The sequence below is a fragment of the Vombatus ursinus genome, unplaced genomic scaffold, assembly GCF_900497805.2.
Source record: "Vombatus ursinus unplaced genomic scaffold, bare-nosed wombat genome assembly UNPS02014818.1, whole genome shotgun sequence".
Classification (NCBI taxonomy): Eukaryota; Metazoa; Chordata; class Mammalia; order Diprotodontia; family Vombatidae; genus Vombatus; species Vombatus ursinus.
The window spans coordinates 61340567-61361505 of record NW_020954596.1 but is presented as its reverse complement, the minus strand read 5'-3'; the positions used below and the strand labels follow the sequence as shown (position 1 = coordinate 61361505).

The window sequence follows — 20939 nt, the reverse complement described above, 5'->3', positions numbered from 1 at the left end:
ATATTAACATAAGCTATATAACAATGTAACACTAAGTTACCATTGCAGGAACTAGGGTTTCCTTTAACTTTCTTCTCCTTTAGTATCCAGCACAGTACTTTGCACAAAGTAGGTAAATGTTTTACTGAAATGACACTATTTGAACATTTTTATGTCTATCTTTCTAATATAACAGATGTGCAGGGTGGGGATTCACAAGCCCTTTGAACCTCTGGCAACACCCTACTTCATTCTTGTGCATGGAAAAAGCGGAAGATCATGAAACTGTGCTGCCTAGGTCCATGATCTCAATTGGGCCCTCACTGTGGCAAGGCAATCCTTTCACACCTCCATAATTAATCCACTATCCTACCCTAGTCACTTCTCCAAACCTTTTCACCCTTTCTTAAACCTCTCATGGCTCCCTCTCTCCCCACCCTCTTAGCTAAAAACCTTGCCTCATATTTCACTGAAAAATTTGAGGGCACTGACCAAGAGCTTTCTCATCTATTTTCCCCATCTAATTACTCAGAAAGTCTTCTCACACTATCTCCTTCACCTGTCTTATATGAAGAGTTGGTCCTTCTCCTTGCTAAGGCAAACACCTCTATTTGCATGAGTGATCCCACTCCATCCTGTGCTCTCCTAGAGGAGACTGCCTCCTCTATCATCCCTCCTCTCTAAATTCTACTCCCTCCCTCACATCTGGCTGCTTCCATGCTGCCTAGAGACATGCCCATGTTTCTACATCCTCAAAAAAAGAAAAAAAAACCAACAACAACAACCAAAAAACCCTCACTTGATCCATTTCCACTAGCTATTTCTACTCCCTTTCAGGGCTAAACTCCCAGGTGCCTTCACGTGCTTTCCTTCCACTATCTTAACTCTCTATAGTCTGGCTTCTGAATCACTCCACTTAAACTGCTCTCTCCAAAGCTACTAATGATCTCTTAATTGTCAAATCTAAAGATCTTTTCTCAATCCTCACCCTTCTTGACCTCTGCAGCATGTGACACTGTGGGTCACCTTTTCTCTAGGTTTTCATGCTGCTGCTCTCTCCTACTTCTCCTCCCTAACAATTCCTCAGTCTCCTCCAATGGATCTTCATCTAGGCTGTGAGTACTTGGAATGCTATATGCAAGAAGATTATCATGAAAGTATTTTTAACTACCTCTAATAAAGAGAATAAAGTAGAGAAATTGCTTAAAGAATTTGATTAAATCCTCCAAATCTAGTTAAAACATGCTTTGATACTCGATTCCAATGCAGAGGTGGTCATGAAAGAAGATGGGAAAAATATATTGGGGTTAAGAAATGAAGAGAGTTCAAAGGCTTATTATATTACTCAGCAATCTAATTTACCTATCACTTTAAGTCATTTGAAAAGTGCTGGGTATAACAAATACTGAATATCACAGAAAACATTGAGAATGTCATTATTGTATAATGAATTTAAAGATGTTGAAGCCAGGAAGACTCAAGTTCAAGGCCTGCTGCTTATATTTATTGGCTTTGTGACCTTGGGTAAGTTCTGTAACCTTTCATTTCCCCTCTTTCCTGTCTGAAAGCTCCCCAAACTCCTTTGCTTGATCTTTGTACAAGTCATGCCCACTAACCCTAAGGATCCCCTAAAGCTCAGTCCTGAGCCCTCTTCTTTTTCCTCCATACAATTTCACTTGGTAATCTCAGCTTCTGTGGATTCAATTATCATCCCTATGCAATTGAGTCTCAGATCTTTTATCCAGCCATACCTTCTCTCCTGAATCCCAGTCTCACCCCTCCAAATGCCTACTGGACATCTTGACCTGGAACTCTTAAAAGGAATTTTAAACCCAACATGTACAAAAGAACTATCTTTCTCTGTCAGTCCTTTCTTCTTCCTTTCCTTTCCCTTTTGAAGCTACCAAGGCCCACAACTTAAGTATCACTCTTGACTTCCCACTTTTTTTTCACTCATCATCACATCCAATCTGTTGCCAGGCCCTATTGATTCTACCTTTGTGACATTTCTTCTACACACCCCCTTCTTCTGATTGCCAAAACCCAGGTCTAGGCCCACATCACCTCATGACTGTACTATTTCAATAGCCTTCCGGTTGGTCTCCCTAACCCCCTTCCCTTCCAGCCCATTCTCCACAGCTCCCAAACTGATCTTCCTCAAGTGCAGGTCTGACCACTTCAGTCCCCTGTTCAATGAACTCTGGTGGTTCACTATTGTCTCTCGGATCAAATATAAAAGCCCATTTGGCTTTTAAAGTCTTTCATAAGCTGGCTCCTGCCTACCTTTCTAATCTTCATGCTCTTACTCCTTTTCCACATCCTCTAATTCAGGAACACTGACCTCTGTGCTGTTCCTTACACAAGACACTTCATCCCACTAGGTATTTTCACTGGCTATATAACCCATGCCTGGAATTCCCTTCCTCCTGGCTTATTTGATTTCATGTCTAATCAAAAATCCAACCTGCTACAAGAAGCCTTTCCTGGTCCCACTTAATGTTAGTGCCTTTCCTCTGTTATTTATAATTTAACCTATGTGTATTGTTTGCATATGGTTGCTAACACGTTTTCTCTCCCATTGGACTATGACAGCACCCTGAAAGCAGGAACTGATTTCCACACACCCCCTCTTTTTGTTTTGGAGGTAACTGGGGTTAAATGACTTGCCCAGGGTCAAGCAGCTAGTCAGTATCTGAGGCCACATTTGAACTCAGGTCCTCCTGATTCCAGGGCCAGTGTTCTAACCACTGCACCACCTAGTTGCTCCCCCCATCCCCTTTTTTTAATATCCCTGGTTAGGACAGTGGTTGGCATACAGCAGGCACTTAAGAAATGTTTTTTTTACTTACTTGTGTAACACTTTCTTACTCAGCCTCTTCACTTAAAAAAAATGCGCATACTATTTATTTACAAAAGAATATTGACATCTTTTCACTTTAAGACAGTAAAAGGGGTTGGAAACAATAATTTAAATAGTGTGGGGAAAAAAAACAAACCAGAAAGCAATCTGATTATCGTGATAGGAGTTGGTGTGGGCTGAACAATAGGTATTTAAAGCTTAGTCACTCACTAATGTGACTCCCAATTTGAGAAAATGGATGTAAACAATTATTTTGCTGAGAACATGATGGCAAGTTTTATTATTTTTACACTAGAAGAGTGAGCCCAGGCCTATAAATATACTTCTGACCTGTTATCCTAACGGTTTTTTTCTTCTTCCTCATCCTTTCACGCCTGAACAGATTTCAGACTTTTGAGTGATCTCATTCCTCTCCAGGATTTTTTTCTGGGTTTCTTCTATCATGCCCTAGAAACCTCTTCCTCCTGGAAGCTCCCTCCCTAAAGCCCTGAAGCCTCTCCCCTGGATTGGATGATTCTTCCTAGAACTTTCACTGAAGGAGGCTGTGTCTCATTCCTCCCCAGATTGCATTTAAGACATTCTCTATCATGCATGCCTCTGCTCCCAGGACCTTTGTTCTCCACCCTCATTCTCCTTTCTGCTTCCCTTTATGTATTGTCTTTCCCCCAAAGAGAGAGTAAGTTCCTACGGGGCAAGGATGTCTTTCATGGCTTAGCTTAGTACTTGGCACATAATAAGTCTTAATAAATGCTTGTTGACTGCGGACTTTCTCCAATTCCTCCACAGGCAATCACTAGTTACTTTTTTCTTCTGATGTGGTCTACTGATATAGCAGATTGTTCAGTCTTTTTCCCTAGAAGATCTAATCTTATCCATTTCACATCTTTAGCTTTTCTGAATGTGGGTGACTCCTAATAACATTTGTTTAGCATTTTATACTCTTCAAAGCTTTCATATGCAGTATCTCATCTAATTTTACCTAATGACAACCTGTGCATTTCCCCTCCAGCTATCCGACATTCTTCTCTGGTAGAAATTAAACTCTACTCTTTGCTTAAAATCCCCATTACATTGCCTTACAAAGGACCAAACCTGGACAATATATTCTAATCTTTACCTCCTTTAAACAAGTATTTTATTAGCAACCTATTTTTTTTTGTTACTCTTTATCTACCTCTAGGATATATTTTTCCAACTTTACATCTGAGACCACAATTCCTATAATCTACTTTTCACTTGCTATCATACAGTCTCTTGTCTCTTCATTCTAAACAGGTACAAAATATCAAAAATTAATCACATTAATGAACATTATTTCTTATTTTACACTACAAAACTATGATAATGAACTAATGTGCTTAGTTACCACTTATTTGTATGTTTTTAAATGGCTTTGACAAAACAAGCAAACAAAACAAAAATCTGGCAAAGTAGTCTTACATTTGCTATTTGATCATTTACAAATGTTACAGAACCAATTTAGTGTATCTGACTTGGTGGCCTATTCATATTTTAACAGATCTGTTAGAACAGAACCTGTTGTATTTCAGTAAGAATATTATAAATGATATCAAACTCATAAATATATGTTTCAAATAAAATGAAATGAGCAAAGACACTTTATCTTTTTTCAAATATCTGCAACAAATTACATGATTTTAAATAAATATTTAGGATCAGAATACACTGTATTTTAAAAGATAAAATAGTACCGCTTTTTCCATTTATGACATCATAGTTATGAAAATAAAAATTATAGTTAAAATATAAAACAAATAAGAATTATAATTGAAGATATACAAAATAAAATAGCTAACAAAAATTTCTTATTGTTACACTGAGGGGTAGACATTATTTCTCTTATTCTATGTACAATTACTTATTTAAATGTTCTGCCTGTAACACTGGGAACAGTACCATTTCTCTTGCTTGTATTTTGCAACAATCCAAGAATTCACATTAGTGAAATGGCATATAAACAACTCCTATATTAAATAAGGTGAAAAAATAAGCCATACCACATATGCATATATCAGTTTTGAGCTATTACAAAGGTCAGATATGGAACATTTAAAGCATAATATTAGGTTTTTTTAAAAATAAAAAAACACTACAAAACAAGAATTTATTTATTAAACTATAGTGGGAAGAAGAATATATCCAAATAATTGGTTAAGCTCTTCTATTATTTTTCTATATTAGTTTTTACTATTTTATTGTAACAAAATTTAAGTATCTGCTTTTTTCAATGTGTATAACTTTTTTTTATTATTATAGTAACTGAAGTATTTTTAAAAATTCCTTTTGTTACTACTTGCACATGCCTAAATTCTTTGAAAGCATAACTTGATAACATTAAATAAATTGTAATATACAACCTCAGAAGAAAAAATGATAAGCCCTGCTAGAAGTATGCTGGAATTTTAAACTACTTGACTATATTTACCTTGTAGAGTTTTTAAATCTTAAAGATTTCCAGTTTATTAAATTTAAGAATTTCATTTGGAAAATTTTCTAGATCTTTCCTTTATATGAAAGCTCATTTAGAAGAAAGTCTTTTAGATTCATTTTGGAAAAATCTGCATTGTGAAAAAATGTTCATGTGATAGTATAAAATGTTATAATACTATAAATAATACATAAATATACACCTTTATCACAATATTTCTTGTCGATAATACAAAAAGATTTTAAAATAACGCGTTATTACTTCACATAGATTCTTGTTATTACGTAAGACCTGAATAAATCCAATCACCACCCCATTCCAGTGATAGATAGTAAAAACCTGTGAATTGTTCATTTTACATTTGAAGAAAAAAATTAAGGGTGATGGTAAAGCATCAAGGTTGACCACTCTTCACAAAAGTGTAGAATTTGTGAATTATAAACACAGATATGAAAAATGCAAACACACTTGAAAAAAACATTATATGTATACATATTTATATTAGAGTATTTATAAAAATATAGGTAATCAAAGCAAAATATGCATATTCTTACATATTAGTTAACAGTATAAATAAACTTTGGGGAGTTATTTGATTTAAAAACAGTGAAAACAACATAGCTGTCCTATCAATTATTAAAACCAGTACATATTCTGTCTATATCATACCAATTAAAATGTATACAAGCACATTAAAAAAAAGTATCTCTCCACATAAATATTCACTGATTCAAAGAAATCTTGACAGAGGTAGAATCCATGTTAACCTTCATGATTTTCAGGAATAAGTACTTCAAAGCCAGTTAATATTTCCTGCTCTGTCTTAAAAGATCCACATGGCCTAGTTTTTGAAGACAACAACTCTGTTGGGGAAAAATTTTGCAGTTATTCACCATATTGGAGGAAGAAATGAAAGTCAGAAATTTCTTAATTGAATCAAATCTCAGTTGCAGATAAAATTATATGACTGGAGCTACAGAATTTACATTTTAATGTCTCTGAGCTTTTAAAAATGTTATGGGATATCCTATATGAGGCTGTTTTTAAACTTTTAAAATTTATTCCAAGTTTTATTTGTAGTACACGTATGACTATATATGTACACATGATGGGTATGATACATGTATGGCATGCTGACTCAGAAAATTTGTTAAAGACGAAGTACAAAAAACTTATTATGTTTATTCCAATAAACATAGTCTTCAAATTAAATGTTTGTGTAATTAAACATTTTGCCTGGCAGTTACTTTATGTACACACATATATGAATCATCAATTTTAAAAAGTTAAAACACAATAAAATCAATATTAAAAATAGATGGGACATAATTTTAGTCCTATATTCAAAAGGTATTTTAGGATCATTTAGGCTTTAGGGTGATTTTTATAAATCATCTTTATAAATATCAAATCCTTTTATAACAGACACTAATAGATGACCTTAGATTTGTATGTTTTAAAGTTTTCAAAGTATTATTACCTACAGTATCTCACACGATCCTCACAAACACCATATACAGCACTAGGGCAGGTATTATTCTCTCCTTTTGAGAGAGGAGGAAACTGATGCTCCAAGAGCCTTGATTGTGATTACATGGACAATAAGAAGCTGAATCAGACACTCTAACAACTATTCCAAGCTAGAACAGTAAACTATTATAAGAAAAGTAGATCCTCAGATATCACACATTAAGTACTTTACATCAAATACATCATGTAAAACATGTATATTTATCCTATATGAAACAATAACACAAAATTGTTAGAGCTTTGCTTCCAATGTAGAGGTGGCACCTGCCACTCATTTTTGTCTTTCTCCATCTCTTCTTACTTTTATTCCCTGGATCTTGAAAAGCCTCTCTAGGGATTACAAAATTCTGGACAGTAAAATGAAGAATCTGGGGACACAGAGGTGGTTTTTATCCCAATGCAATCTGAAGTGAAGGACATCAGAAAAAAAGTAGATTTAGGAAACTACTGGCTTAGGAAATTATACTGGACACTATGATTTGGCTTTCTAAACCATGGAGAGCGAAGGGCTTCTAGTCAGGAATGAAAGCATTCAAGGAAGCCTAGGAATACCTTAGTTACTGGAGAATGGTTGATTTGATTAAAAGGGCTTTAAATGAGAAAGGGGGGATGAAGGAGAAAATTATTTAGGTATAGCTGCTACATCAGGGACCAGAGAGCACAATAAGAATGACAAAAGAAATAGGAGAGCTACTCTACAATTTATAGGAAACAAGGAAGGGGGTGAGGGTGTGGTGGCATAGCATGATCAAGAATAGTTTGTTAAGGATCAAAAGAGGTAATACAGCATTTGGAGTCAAGTATAGCATGCCAGGCCAGACCAGGTGAAATAAATGGATAATGAATTACTGACATATCACTAGGCTGGCATGAAGGAAGAGTAGAGACAGGGGATTTCACCTATCTGTGAGGGATGCTCTCTGTTTAAAAAAAAAAAAAACCACCAGCTGATAAAGTCTTGGCAGTTACTATACAGAGGGTAGGAATCATGAAAAGATACTGATATTTGATATTTGATTCTGATTAATAAGGAAAAACAAGCTGGTGAAAATAGATGAGAATCTTACCATGCCTACAGGCTATCACCCTATCTCTCTTTTCCTCTTTTCAGCTAGATACTCTGGAAGTCACATACATTTCTTTCTTTCTTTTTTTTTTTTTGTGAGGCAATTGGGGTTAAGTGACTTGCCTAGGGTCACCCAGCTAGTAAGTGTCCAGTGTCTGAGGCCGCATTTGAACTCAGGTCCTTCTGACTCCAAGGCCGGAGTTCTATCCACTGCGCCACCTACCCGCCCACATTTCTTGCCTCAACTGTGTTTTCGCTCTCTTCTAAACTTTCATCATCCTAGTTTCTGACTTCATTGCTCAAATTAGATGGCTCTTTTCAAAATTATCAATGATTTTGTAACTGCCTATCTACTGGCCTTCTCTCAAAGCTCATCCTTCTTGACTTCTCTCCAGCATTTTATACTTTTAACTACTTTGCTCTGGATACTCATTTCTCTTTGGGCTTTTGCAACACCTTTCCTTCGTGGCTTTCCTCCTGCTTGTCTGCTTCTCAGTCTTCTTTGATGGATCTTTAGCCACATTATTCTCAATTACAGTGGGTATATCCAAGGCTCTATTTTGGCCTCTCTTTTCTCTATGCCTCCTCACTTGATGAGTTCATGAGCTCTGGTGTGTTCAATGATTATCTATGCAGATAGCTTCCAGATCTCAATATTCATTCCTAATCTTCATCCAGCGCTATTTCTATATCACAACTGACTATTGGACATTTTGGAATAAATGTCCTGTGGGCAGACATGTCTAAAACATTATCTTTTCCCAAACCCTCCTCACTTTCATATGTCCCCTATTTCTATAAAAGAGTACCACCACCCATCCAGTCATTCAGGTTATCAAAAATGGTGCCATTTTCAACTCCCTGATTTCATCCCAAGTAATCTAATCATGGAAAAATTATATTGTTTCTACTTTAATATCTCTTATACAGATCTCATTCTTTCTATTCTCCCAGCCATCACTTCTTACCTGGACTATTGCATTGTCTCTTAATTGGTCTCCCTGCCTCTAATCTCTCTTCCCTCTAATCCATCCTCCACCTAACTATCTAAGTGACTTTTCCTGAAATACAGGTCTGACCATCAAATGTAGGTCACTCAATAAACTTCAGTGGTTCTCTCCTACCTCTAAGACCAATTATAGATCCTCAGGCCCTTACAGCTATTCACAAAGTGACTCCTTCCCATATTCCTAGCCTTCTTAATATTACTCCCCTCAACATATTCCATAATATGGGCATAATGGCTTACTTGCTGTTCCTTACACACAATACTCTGTCATCTTGGCTGTCCCCCATGCTTAGAAGACTCTCTCTCCTCACCTCCTCCTCTCTGAATACCTGGTTTCCTTCGAGACTCAACTCAATATTTACCCTCTTTAGGAGGCCTTTCCTAGTCCCTTTCTTTCTCCCCTTGCCTGATGTCAATATCTTTTCCTCTAAGGATATATTATATAATAAAGTGCATATACTCTCAGATATAGCTATGTGTGTGTTTGTGTGTAATGCCAATCAGTGCTTACTGATTGATGATGAAAGCTTGGAGTGGCAAAGACCATGTCATCAGGGAATGTTAAGGCTACTCTAACATGACCTATATTTCAAGTAGATACCAAGAATTTCAAACAAAGGATGGGTTCAAAGATCCAACTGCATAACTACAAGTTGTGACAAGAAAACAATTCATATGAAAAAAGACCTAGAGGTTTTAATGGACTAAAAATTCAATATAAGTAGCAATTATGATATAGCAGCTAAAAACTATTATGATCTTAGGCTAAATTAATATTAGCGTGATGCCCAGAACAAGGAATTTGATAGTCCATGATGTACTAGGTAAGTGTCAGATGCCTGGGCAATTCACTTAAGAATGGTAAAAGAAGGGGCAGTTAGGTGGCAAAGTGGATAGAGCTCTGGCTTTGGAATCAAGAGGACCTGAATTCAAATTCAACCTCAGACACTTGACACTTAATAGCTGTGTGACCCTGGGCAAGTCACTTAATCTCAATTGCCTCACCAAAAAATAAAAAAAAAATTACAAAGAATGGCAAAGGGATTTGAAATCGATGGTTTAAAAAAAAAGGAGCAACTGAAAGAATTGGAGGTGGTTACCCTTGAGAAGACTTAGGTAGGACATGATGTAATCTCCAAATATTTAAAGAGTTACCACAGAGAACAGGGATTAGATTTGTTCTGTTTGGCCAAGGAGTGTAGAATTGGTATCAACTCTTAAGGAAGTAGATTTCAGATCAACCTAAGGAAAAAATTTCCTAGCAATAAGAGCTGTTCAGAAATGAGATGAACACCTTAGTTGGGTAGGGAGGTTCCTATTACTGGAGGATTTCAAGGCCAAGTCTGGATGACAACCAGTGGTAATACAGAGCCATATTCTCTTTCAGTCTTTAGGACTATACTCCCTTTCTTAACAGACCTCGGTCAGGGACATGGATGCTCATACTACTTGGATGAGCAGCAAGTCACCAATTATTAATCTTCCAGTAAAATGGTGGACAATCGGGCTTTATCATCTGCCCTACTTACATACCTTGGGAATCACCAAGCCTTTCTATTAGCTCTGTAGCTGAACCCAAATAGACATGTTTTCTCTCTTCCCTAATCAGAGTTCCTGGAAAGCAGGAACTGTCTTGCTTTTCTTTTTCTATTCCCAGCACTTAACATAGTGCTTAGCAAATAATAAATAATAAATGCTTTTCTATCCATTTATCCACCTTAAATACATTCCATCTCTTGCTTATGTGCCTTTGCACTTGCTCTCTCCTCTGCCTGGAATGAGCCTCATGTCCACCTTATAGAATTCCTCTCTTCCTTCAATGAGGCTCAGAAAATACCTTCTACATGAAGGCTTTCCTGATTCTCCTAACTACTAATACCCTCCCTGCCAAATTACCATTTAACTACTTTGTATTTATTTTTATTTATTCTCTTTATATTTATTCTGAAGATACATATACAGGTATTTGCTGTCTTACCCTTAAAGAATGTAAGGTTCTTTAGAATAAGAATCATTTCATTCACTATATTTGCACCTCCAACATCTAACTGTGCATGGTACGAAGACACTTAATAAATGCTCACTGGATCAATATACAAAATACAAAGCAAATACAAGGACATTCCTGTCTCTAACCTCTACCCATTCTCCTCCTTCTCCTCCCTGGTTATCTAAATTCTATTTATCCTTCAAGAGCCAGATGAAGTTGCATATTCCCTAAAGTTTTCTCTGACTTTGCCAGCCTACAGTGATTATTTTTCACTTTTTCTCTGAGGAAATACTTAATGTTTACATTAGTCATTAGGCCCTTCATGTCACGTTGCCTTGGGTTATCTCATAAATTGTCTCATATTGTCATTTACATTTTCGTGTGTAATAAATTCCTATCCTCCCTGCTAGCTGCACCTCTTCTACAAAGCTACGCCCAATGCCCTCACCATGTGCTACTCTTCTCTTCAGATCTCACAGAGCACTTTGTCTTGTAACTCTCTAATGTCTTCATTGCATTAAGCTCTGTTTTACAGCTCTTGGTCTTGTTATCTTATCCCACTACTAGACTAGAAGGTTTTTGTAGGCAAGGACCATGACTACTAAATACTATTTAGTACCAAGGACAGTGCTTGGCACACATAAAAGCACTTAATGAAGGTATGTTGTTGTCTCTCCAATTTTCATTTTAAATACTAAAAGTCTATGAACTTGTTTACAGAGGCAATCAATTATATTTCTCTGCATTTCTGCGGAGGGCCTATTATGGAATGGCAGTATGGTGCTGTGATTAGATGACCAGATTTAGTCTGAAGACTACGATTCTACTCTCATTTCTATTGTTCCTTCTCTACATGCCATCTTGGGCACATTATTTCATTTGTTCAAGCATCATTGCATTCAAGCATAAAATGAAACATAAAACAGGTGGCTTAGTGGCACACCATAAGGTCCACAGCACCTGGATTCAGGAGGCCCTAAGTTCTAATCCCACCTCAGACACTCACTAGCCGTGGGACCCTGACCAAGTTACTTACTCCTTCAGCCTTCATTTCGTCAACTCCAAAGTAGGGCCAACAACGGCACCAAATCTCACAGGGTGGTTGTGAGGAGTAAGTAAACTAAACTGTGGAAGGTCATCTGCAAACCTCTAAACACTGTTTACTATTATTATTAATAAAATGAGGATATAATTACTTGTACAACTCTACTTCACAGGGCTATTGTGAGAATTAAATGAGATAATAAAGGAAAGTGGTTTTTTAACTGTAAAATGTAATGTAACTATAGGTTGTTTTTATTATTATTACTGACACTCTAATACATGTTGAATGAATGAAAAGTGGCTTTTAAGGTTTGTGTTCTAAAAGGAAAAAGCTTCAGTCTTCTTGGAAAATTCATGTATTACTTTTCAAGCACACAATATAAGTGATCATATACATACACATACATAATACATACCTTTCTGTTACCTATCTCAGGTGTGAGTGATCAGGTGAATGTGAAGGAGACCTACGTGAAGGAGACCTACAAGAAGGAGATTTATGTGAAGGAGATCTACATGGAGAAGAGGTCCACAAAGTTGTAGCAAGACCATGTCGACGCATCTCCTGGATTGCCCGTTCTCTGTTAATAATATAATAAATAATAAAATTTGTCAAATCCAAGAGATGTATACTAAAATCATCACTTTAATTTAAATTCTAATACTGAGATTGACAAAAAGAAAAGATTTTAATTAAACAGATACCCCACATAGATTAGTCAAATCTGTCATGCAATGATAAATGGAGAAATAATTCTATTATATTCATATATGTGGGAGAAGCATAAATCCATGCTGTTCCACCCCTAATAATTCTTAGAAATAATATGTGAAATGAATTGAAAAGGGTATAACCAATGTACTCATTTTGGTAATTTTGACAATTGATGTAGGTTACTGAATACAGATTGAAGCATACTTATTTACTTTCTTCTTTTTTTTTGGTCTGTGTTTTCTTCTGCAGCATGGCTAATATGGAAAATTGTTTTGCATTACTTCACATGTATAATCTATGTCAAATTGCTTGCCTTCTCAAGGATGGGGGAGGGAGAAGGAAAAAATTAGAATTGAAAATTTTATTTTTTTAAAATAGTATTTTTTTCCCCATTACATGTAAAAACAACTTTCAATATTCATTTAAAAAAAAAATTTAAGTTTCAAACTTTCTTCCTCCTTCCCTCTCCTCCTTAAAAAGTAAGAATTTTAAATAGGTTACATATGTTCAATCATGTAAAACATATTTCCATATTAGTTATGTTGTGAAAGAAGAAACAAACCGGGGCAGCTAGGTGGCGCAGTGGATAGAGCACCGGCCCTGAAGTCAGGAGGACCTGAGTTCAAATCCGGCCTCAGACCAAACACTTGACACTTACTAGCTGTATGACCCTGGGCAAGTCACTTAACCTCAACTGCCTAAGCAAAAAAGAAGAAGAAGAAGAAGAAGAAGAAGAAACAGACCAAAAGAAAAAAAAAACACAAAAAAAGATAAAGAAAATGAAAATAGTAAGCTTTGATCTGCATTCAGACTCCATCAATTTTTTCTCTGGATGTGGATAGCATTTTCAATCATGAGTTCTTTGAAACTGTCTTAGATCATTATGTTGCAGAGAAGAGTCAAGTTATTCTTAGTTGATCATCACACGATGTTGCTGCTACCGTGTACAATGTTCTCCTGGTTCTGCTCACTTCACTTTGTACCAGTTCACGTAAGTCTTTCCAGGTTTTTCTGAAATCATCCTGCTCGTCATTTCTTATAGCACAATAGTATCCCATTACATTCATATATTACAACTTGATCAGTCATTCCCCAATTGATGTCCATCCCCTCAATTTCCAATTCTTTGCCACAATAAAAAGAACCGCTATAGATAATGTTTGTACACATAGGTCCTTTTCCCTTTTTTATGATCTCTTTGGGATACAGACCTAGTACTGGTATTGCTGGATCAAAAGGTATGCATAGTTTGTCCTTTAGGCATAAAAACTCAAAATTTAAAAAAAGAAATGTTAAATAAAATTTTTTACATGTAATTAAGAAATATTTAATATCATGCCTGACTGTCCTGTGTGATTCTCAACCCTGTCCTCCCATAAATTCCCTATGGTGAGGGGAGGGGACAGAACATGCTGGAGGGTCTCCTCAAATTCTCTTGACATTGTGTGAATACAAATGGTACATGCTGATAGCCATGGACTCTTCCTTACTTTTGCTAAGTGACTGGCCTGTCTTTTATTTTTCTTGTCATGGATTTATGGGATAACATCAAGACTGACATGATTCAGTTCCTCTGGTAGCAGATCAACTCACTGGTCAGTTGACAAGGAGCTTATATTGAGAGTATTAACAATTCATTTAATGCTTACAGACAATCTAAAACCTGTGATCCTTAAAATGCTCTGCATCCTTTTCCACCACTCTACCACTGTTACTGCAGAGGTGGACCGGCATTGTTTGGACTGAAGAGCATTTTATATTGTAATTTGCTTAACAGGCTGTCACTAACAAAGAATCCATCATCAAGTGGCCAGCCCTTTCATGATAGGTCTCTCTGTACTTAGTTATGCTGATCAATGGAAAGGAAATATATTCTTTCTCCAGGACCAGCCTTTCGAGTAAGGTAGAATCTGTGTGAGTTTATACTATATTTGTATAGCCTTTAACGACCCAAGGCCACTTCAGCATCAGAATAGGACTTTATGGAGGATCGACTATGATTATTAAATTACAGATAGTATCTGAAAAAGAAACAAACACAAAAGTGGTAGAAATTTTTAAAAATAGGTCAAATTGTATAAAAGTAATACTAATTATAGGCATTTCTATGACCTGCTTGTCACTAAGCCTGTGATACAGTACAATAAATTTTACTTAAGTAGAAAAGATTAACCTTGCTCTAAGTTTCAGGTGGTTATAATACAAAACTCTATTTATGCCTCAGTATTAGTAGTTATTACTCATATAGCCTAATCATCTGTTAATATAGCACTGTCACTTGTCTGCAACTTTAAAAAATTAGAGTAAACTGATTTATACTACAAACTTTTCCTTACCGTTCAAATTGCTCAGTTGTAAGCTGCCTTTTTAAAATCTCATTGTCTGATTGCAATTGTGTGATTTTAGCTCGAAGTACATTAGTCTCATGTATGTGACTGGATCTAAAAAAAATTGCAATCACATAAAAAAAGTGAAAATACTTTATTTTGTATCTTTTCAAGAAACATGGAATTTTGAGAAGGGATATGAAAGGCCTATATACAGATATAGGAAGACCTCACAAGTAACTGTTCAAAAAATATAAGTAAAGAGTTTGCAAAAAAAAATTTCAAATTATCAGTAAACTATCAGAAAACATGCTGCAAATTACAAATAAGAGAAATGCAAATCAGAACAACTCTGAGGTTTCACTTTACATCCACAACAGATGTGTAATCACTCAGGAGTTTGGCTTGACTATCCACACAGAAAAGACTAAGTGGATAAAAAATGTCTATAGGCCAGATTCAACATTCACTTGGATTGAAAGAATACAGCAAATCCAACAATCTGTGACACAAAAATGAGTTTGGGTCTAGGTTTGAACAGGAAGAGAAAAGTGGGCTGGAATGTAAAGCTCCTTTACTGGTCTCAAGTTACCCATAAAAGTAAAGGATCATCTTTTAAATACCAATGATCTACCACTGTCGTTATAAGGCAACAAGACAAGAAAACCAAATAAGCAAAGATGATAAAAGATGGAAACTGTCAATGTTGAAGGTGCTGTGGAAAGATACATAATATACTACTGGTGGAGTTATGAAATGGCCCAACTGTTTTGGAAAACTATTTGGAATTGCACAAGAAAAGTCATTAAACTGTTCATACCCTTTAACTTGTCATCCTGCCACTGGATATATGCCTTAGTTCAAACACAGACAGAAAGAGTTTCAACAGAGAATTAAATATTTGTAGTAGCACTCTTTATAGTAGCAAAAAAAACTGGAAACAGATATATACATGCACATATACATATCATAAATCTATACATGCATAAAAGCTATATAACATGTAACATATATATACATATATACACATACATGGGCACAGATGATTTATCTATCCATATCATATAGATAGATTGATGAACAGATATGTCATTTTTGCCCGGGTCCTTCTAGGTTGGATATATAAGTAGAAAGGTGTAATAAATCTTTAGGTGTGGCATACTTCATACACTATCAGATGTAGTTGTTTTCCCTACCTTCTTCTTTTTTAACAAGGGAGGGTTCAATTGTGTGCTATTTGTAAGCAATTTTTGAAAAATAATAATAGCATAAAAAGTCAAAATTTTCAATGGTAAAATAGTAGTAGAGTATAACTAAAGAGTTTTAAGATAAAAACCAGATCACAATCAGGCAACATTATATCTACAGACTACTAGGACTAAGCCTAATGATGTTATTAAAAGAGCTTGAAATCATCCACAAATTGAATATTCATTGAATTATAGAACTTTAGAGGTGAATAAACTTAAGAGATAATCTGGTTTAACCACAATTTGAAAGATGAAGAAACTAAGGCCCAGAGAAAGGAAGTGACCTGCACATAGTCACAAAATGAATTAGTAGTGAGTCAGGATTGGAACAAAGGTCTCCTGACCATCATTCCAATGTTCATGATAAGAATAACAATAACCAATTTTTATATAGCTTTTAAAAGTTTGTAAAGTGCTTTACATAAATTATCTTATGTAAACTAAAAGAGATATGAAATAGCTACTATAGATATTATCATCATCTTCATTTTATAGTTGCGGAAACTGTGGCTCAGAGGTTAAATGACTTCTCCATGATAACGCAGGAATAGTTTAAATCCATAGCAGACTCCTGGTCCAGCACTCCATCCACCACAGCACAATTTCCACTACACTACAATAATGACTGAATAAATTGTGGTGCAATGAAGCATGTCTAAGAAGGGAAAAGCATAAGGAGGAGTTTCAATACGAAAAGAAATAAGAAAAAAGGATCGCAAGAGGCAGAGTGTAAAACTTATCTACGTTAGGAAGTTGGAATGGCAAAATGTTTCACAGAGAAATATATTAAATATTTGAAGATAGAAAGCCAATTTAAGTTCTTTCTAAAGAGGGTAGAACTGGATATTCCAAGGAGGAAACAGCTGCTAAGCCTGCAAGGAATAGACAAGTAGACCCATGGCTGCTAAAAGAGATCAATCAGCCAGTAAGGGGTAGATGAAGAATGGAAGTATAGTGGTGGCTGCTGACTCTCTGATGAGGCAAAATGAGAGATGTAACAACTTGATACAGTAAAGAGAACTGTTGTCTTACTAGGGCACGTATACAAGATATAGCAGAGAATCTTCCTCAAATTGTCAAAACACAAGATGACTACCCACTTCTGAATATTCCTGTGGGCAGCAAATGATACTGCCAGATAGAATCTCTGCCAAATTTTATGAAGTTTGGGGTAAGAAACAGAAGGCAAAGAATACAGAGAAAAGAAAAACTAGGTAGTATAAAACTAGTTTAGAAGATGGTATATGAGAACAGGATTTAAAATTCTGGACTATGGTTTGGACTATGGTCAGCTTCTGGTCAGGGATGAAATAAATCTAGCCAGGAGATAAAAAGAAAGTATTTGCCTGACATCTTGCAAATCTAATCGAAGAGGCTTTGAACTCAAAAGGAAAGAGAGAGAAAACTGCCTGCCAAATCCATCAAACTATACACCATAGAAGAGCTACAATGTGAGGAGAGTAGCATTTAAGACACTCAGAGTTGAGGAGACAAAAATCCAAGAAGAGAGTCAGTAACAAAACTCAAGGCTTCAAATATCTATATATAAACATAAAACAGTACAGGCAACAAAAAAATAAGAACTAGAGGTCTTGAAGCAAGGCTGCAAATTTAACCTAATGAGTTTCATTGAGACTTGCTGGGATAGGCCTTTGACTAGAATATGGTTCTGGATGGATATATTTTATTCAAAATAAACAAGATAGATAAAAAGTAGAGAAAAAAATAGAGTAGCATGGTATATTAAAATTATATACTCATGCATGGGAACCTAAGAACCAGGGTAGGGAAGCACGATTGTGAACAATTGAGTGAAGATCAATGGAGGCAAAAACAAGCAGTTTTTTCATTGGAGTACCTGGAGAGGAAAAAAAGGAACAGAAGAATTCAACAAACAGATTCCAAGTCTAGGATAGAGTAGTGATGAGGACCTCAATTATCCAGATATCTGCTATGATGCTCTCTGCAACCCCCCCCCCAAAAAAAGTACAGCTCAAGTTTCCTGAAACTTATTTAATGAAAATTTCAACCTTCAGAAGGTAGAGGAACCAACAAGGGAAAATTTAAAAGGGAAGAACTAGTTGCTGGGGTGGAAATGACAAGAACTTTATTGGAGGGAGAGGAAAGAGTGATTTTTCTCTATCTGCATTACAGATGAAAAAAGTCTAACATTAAACGCTAGATTTTGGAATGGTTGATTTATGGTAGTTTAGAGGAAAAATAAGTAGGAATTCATGGATGAAAATTAATGGGGGTAGTCAGCCCAGAAAACACAGGAAGTTGTTAGGAATAAAATTCTGAGAACACAATGAAAAACAATTCCCAAGTAGAGGAATAACAGGAATTGTCTAAAGAATCTTCATTTTTTTTTAGAGACTATTAGGTTGATACTTGTCTGAATGTAATTTTCACATTCATGTCTTGTTCTTAAGATACAATCTTTGGTTGTGCAGATAGGTATTTAATATTCAGAGATGTATGAACAATGGAAGAGGTAAAGAAAGAAGAAAGGAAACTCACAAATGATCAGGAAGAGAACTTTTAAGTTCTTAGTCTAAAGGCAAACTTAAAAATGTTTCTACAAATTATTACCCAAAAATATTCTCTGTGATCAGAGAGATTGTAGAAAACTTACAAAGTATTTCATGTATGTTTATTGTGTACATGTATGCTAATTTTATAAAAATTATAAATGATCTTCAACAAGCAACTGTCAATATACTGCTTATTTTAGGAAACTTACAGCTTGCTCTGAGAAAGGGTTAACATGTCTTTAAGTTGAAGAATTTCTGAATCTTTCTCATGCGAAGTTATATGAGAGTGAAATTCTTTGTCTCTATTGGTAGCCAACAATGTTTCAAGGTTGTCAATTGTAATTCTCTCACTTGACAATTGCTTTTTTAACAGCTCTGCTTCTGTTTTTGCAGTTTCTACTTCTTCCAAGGCCTATAAAGAAAAAAAAAACCACATATTTAGAGTAATAGTATATTTGCCAGTCATAAACTGAGACTTTTAAACTGAAACATTTTCAACGTATGTATACTCAGAATTCCTTCAAATGTTTTGTTCTAGGCAATAGCTAAAGATTTTTTGAACTATAAAGATATTTAAAAAATATGGTTCAGTGATATGATCAATGCACTGACTAACCATGATTCCTTTTCACTTAATACACATTTACCAACTTACTTTTATTTCCTTTCCATCCCTGTCACTGACATTCTGGACATCAAAATCATGTCCTCTATTATTCTCATTCTGGAACTTCCCTCAGTGCCTGAGGCCTCTTTGCCTGGGAATATCCTACCCACTCCTGGTTCTGCTTATCACTGAATATCCAACTACAAGACCTATCCCCCTTCTCCCATTGGTGAGTTTCTCCTGGAGCCTCCATCTGGTGAAGGAGTCCAGGCCAGCCTTGCCTGCACTTCATTCCTGGTCCTCTTCTTGCCCTTTTGGGGCTTCAAAATTATGCCTCTGGCTAAATACTTCCCTACCCTCCCAACAATTTTCAGCTCTGTTTTTTGTTTGTTGATTTCCTTCATTAGAACATAAGCTCCTTGAAGACAGGAATTATTTTTCTTTTCCTTGTATTTGTGCCTGGCACATAGTAAAGTGCTTAACAAAAGCTTCCTTCCTGGCTGAGGACTGATGAGAAACAATGTAACTCAACTCCTAAAAGAGAGGTAACGGACTCAAAATACAGAATTAGATAAACATTTTTGGATTTGGCTAATGAGGGAATTTGTTTTGCTTGAACATCAATATGTTACAAGGGTTTTGTTTTTCTTTTTTCAAAAGGAGAGAAAACAAAAGCTTATCAATTGAAAAAAAATTAAATCAAATAAGAACTGCATTCAAAATATGGTACAATGAATATATAAGAAAATTATATAATCTTCAAAATATGTCTTTATAAAATGTTTTTAATTTTATGTAGCAAGAATAAAATGATAAAAATATTTCACAGAACAGGAAGGTAAAAATCAGAGACTGATATCAAGGGGAAATAAATTCAACGTGTAAAGAAGTTTAAAACAATATATACACTAAAAATAAAGTCCATTATTATCAAACAGGTTTTATAATATAAATTATGATAAAGTTTTGTGAATTATTATATACATATCACATAATAAAGACCTAAAAGACAACTTTAATGGAAATGGTAGCACTAAAGTGATTTGCTTTTTGGTTTTTGCTACGAAGTAAACAATTATGGTGTTATTTAAATAAAAGAGACCACATTCCATTCTTCTTGGTCCCAAATCTCAAGATATTTGTAAATATTAATAAAACTACATTTTAATTTATATAAAACAAATATAATCACGCTTATAAAAAGAACATTCAGTTAAGTCATCAAGCACTTGTGCTGTGTTAAACATTAGAGATACAAAGAAAGGCAAAAACATAATCCCTGACCTCAAGGACTTCATATTGGAACAGGGGAGACAACATGTAAATAACTATGTATATAAAAGATACATATAAAAGATATGTAGATAAAGTGTAAAAGAAAGGTAATCTTATAGGAAAAGGGTTAGAAACAGGAATAAAAGGCCTACAGAAAGTACAATTTGAGCTGCGACTTGAATAAAGCTAGGCAAACTAGGAGCCAGTGGAAAAGAGGAACATTCTAGGCACTAAAGACAGCCAGTACAAACTCAGAGTTAGGATCACAGTATGTGACAAGGGAAGAGAGTGTAAGGAGACTACA

General features: G+C 35.4%; 1 protein-coding gene across 3 annotated transcripts in view; it reads right to left on the bottom strand.

Moving 5' to 3' along the window:
• Positions 1-5086: 5086 nt before the first annotated feature.
• CEP135 (centrosomal protein 135) overlaps positions 5087-20939 on the bottom strand; it is a 99182-nt gene continuing 83329 nt past the window's right edge. For 2 of the 3 annotated variants that reach the window (XM_027836642.1, XM_027836643.1), the window contains exons 24-27: positions 18963-19165; positions 14979-15083; positions 12344-12508; positions 5087-6151 (exon numbers count right to left, since the gene is read on the bottom strand). In XM_027836642.1, coding sequence (XP_027692443.1) covers positions 12355-12508; positions 14979-15083; positions 18963-19165 — 462 coding nt within the window. In that variant the 3' untranslated portion in view covers positions 5087-6151; positions 12344-12354. The remainder of the gene's footprint in view (positions 6152-12343; positions 12509-14978; positions 15084-18962; positions 19166-20939) is intronic. The other variant, XM_027836644.1, reaches the window with a different exon arrangement.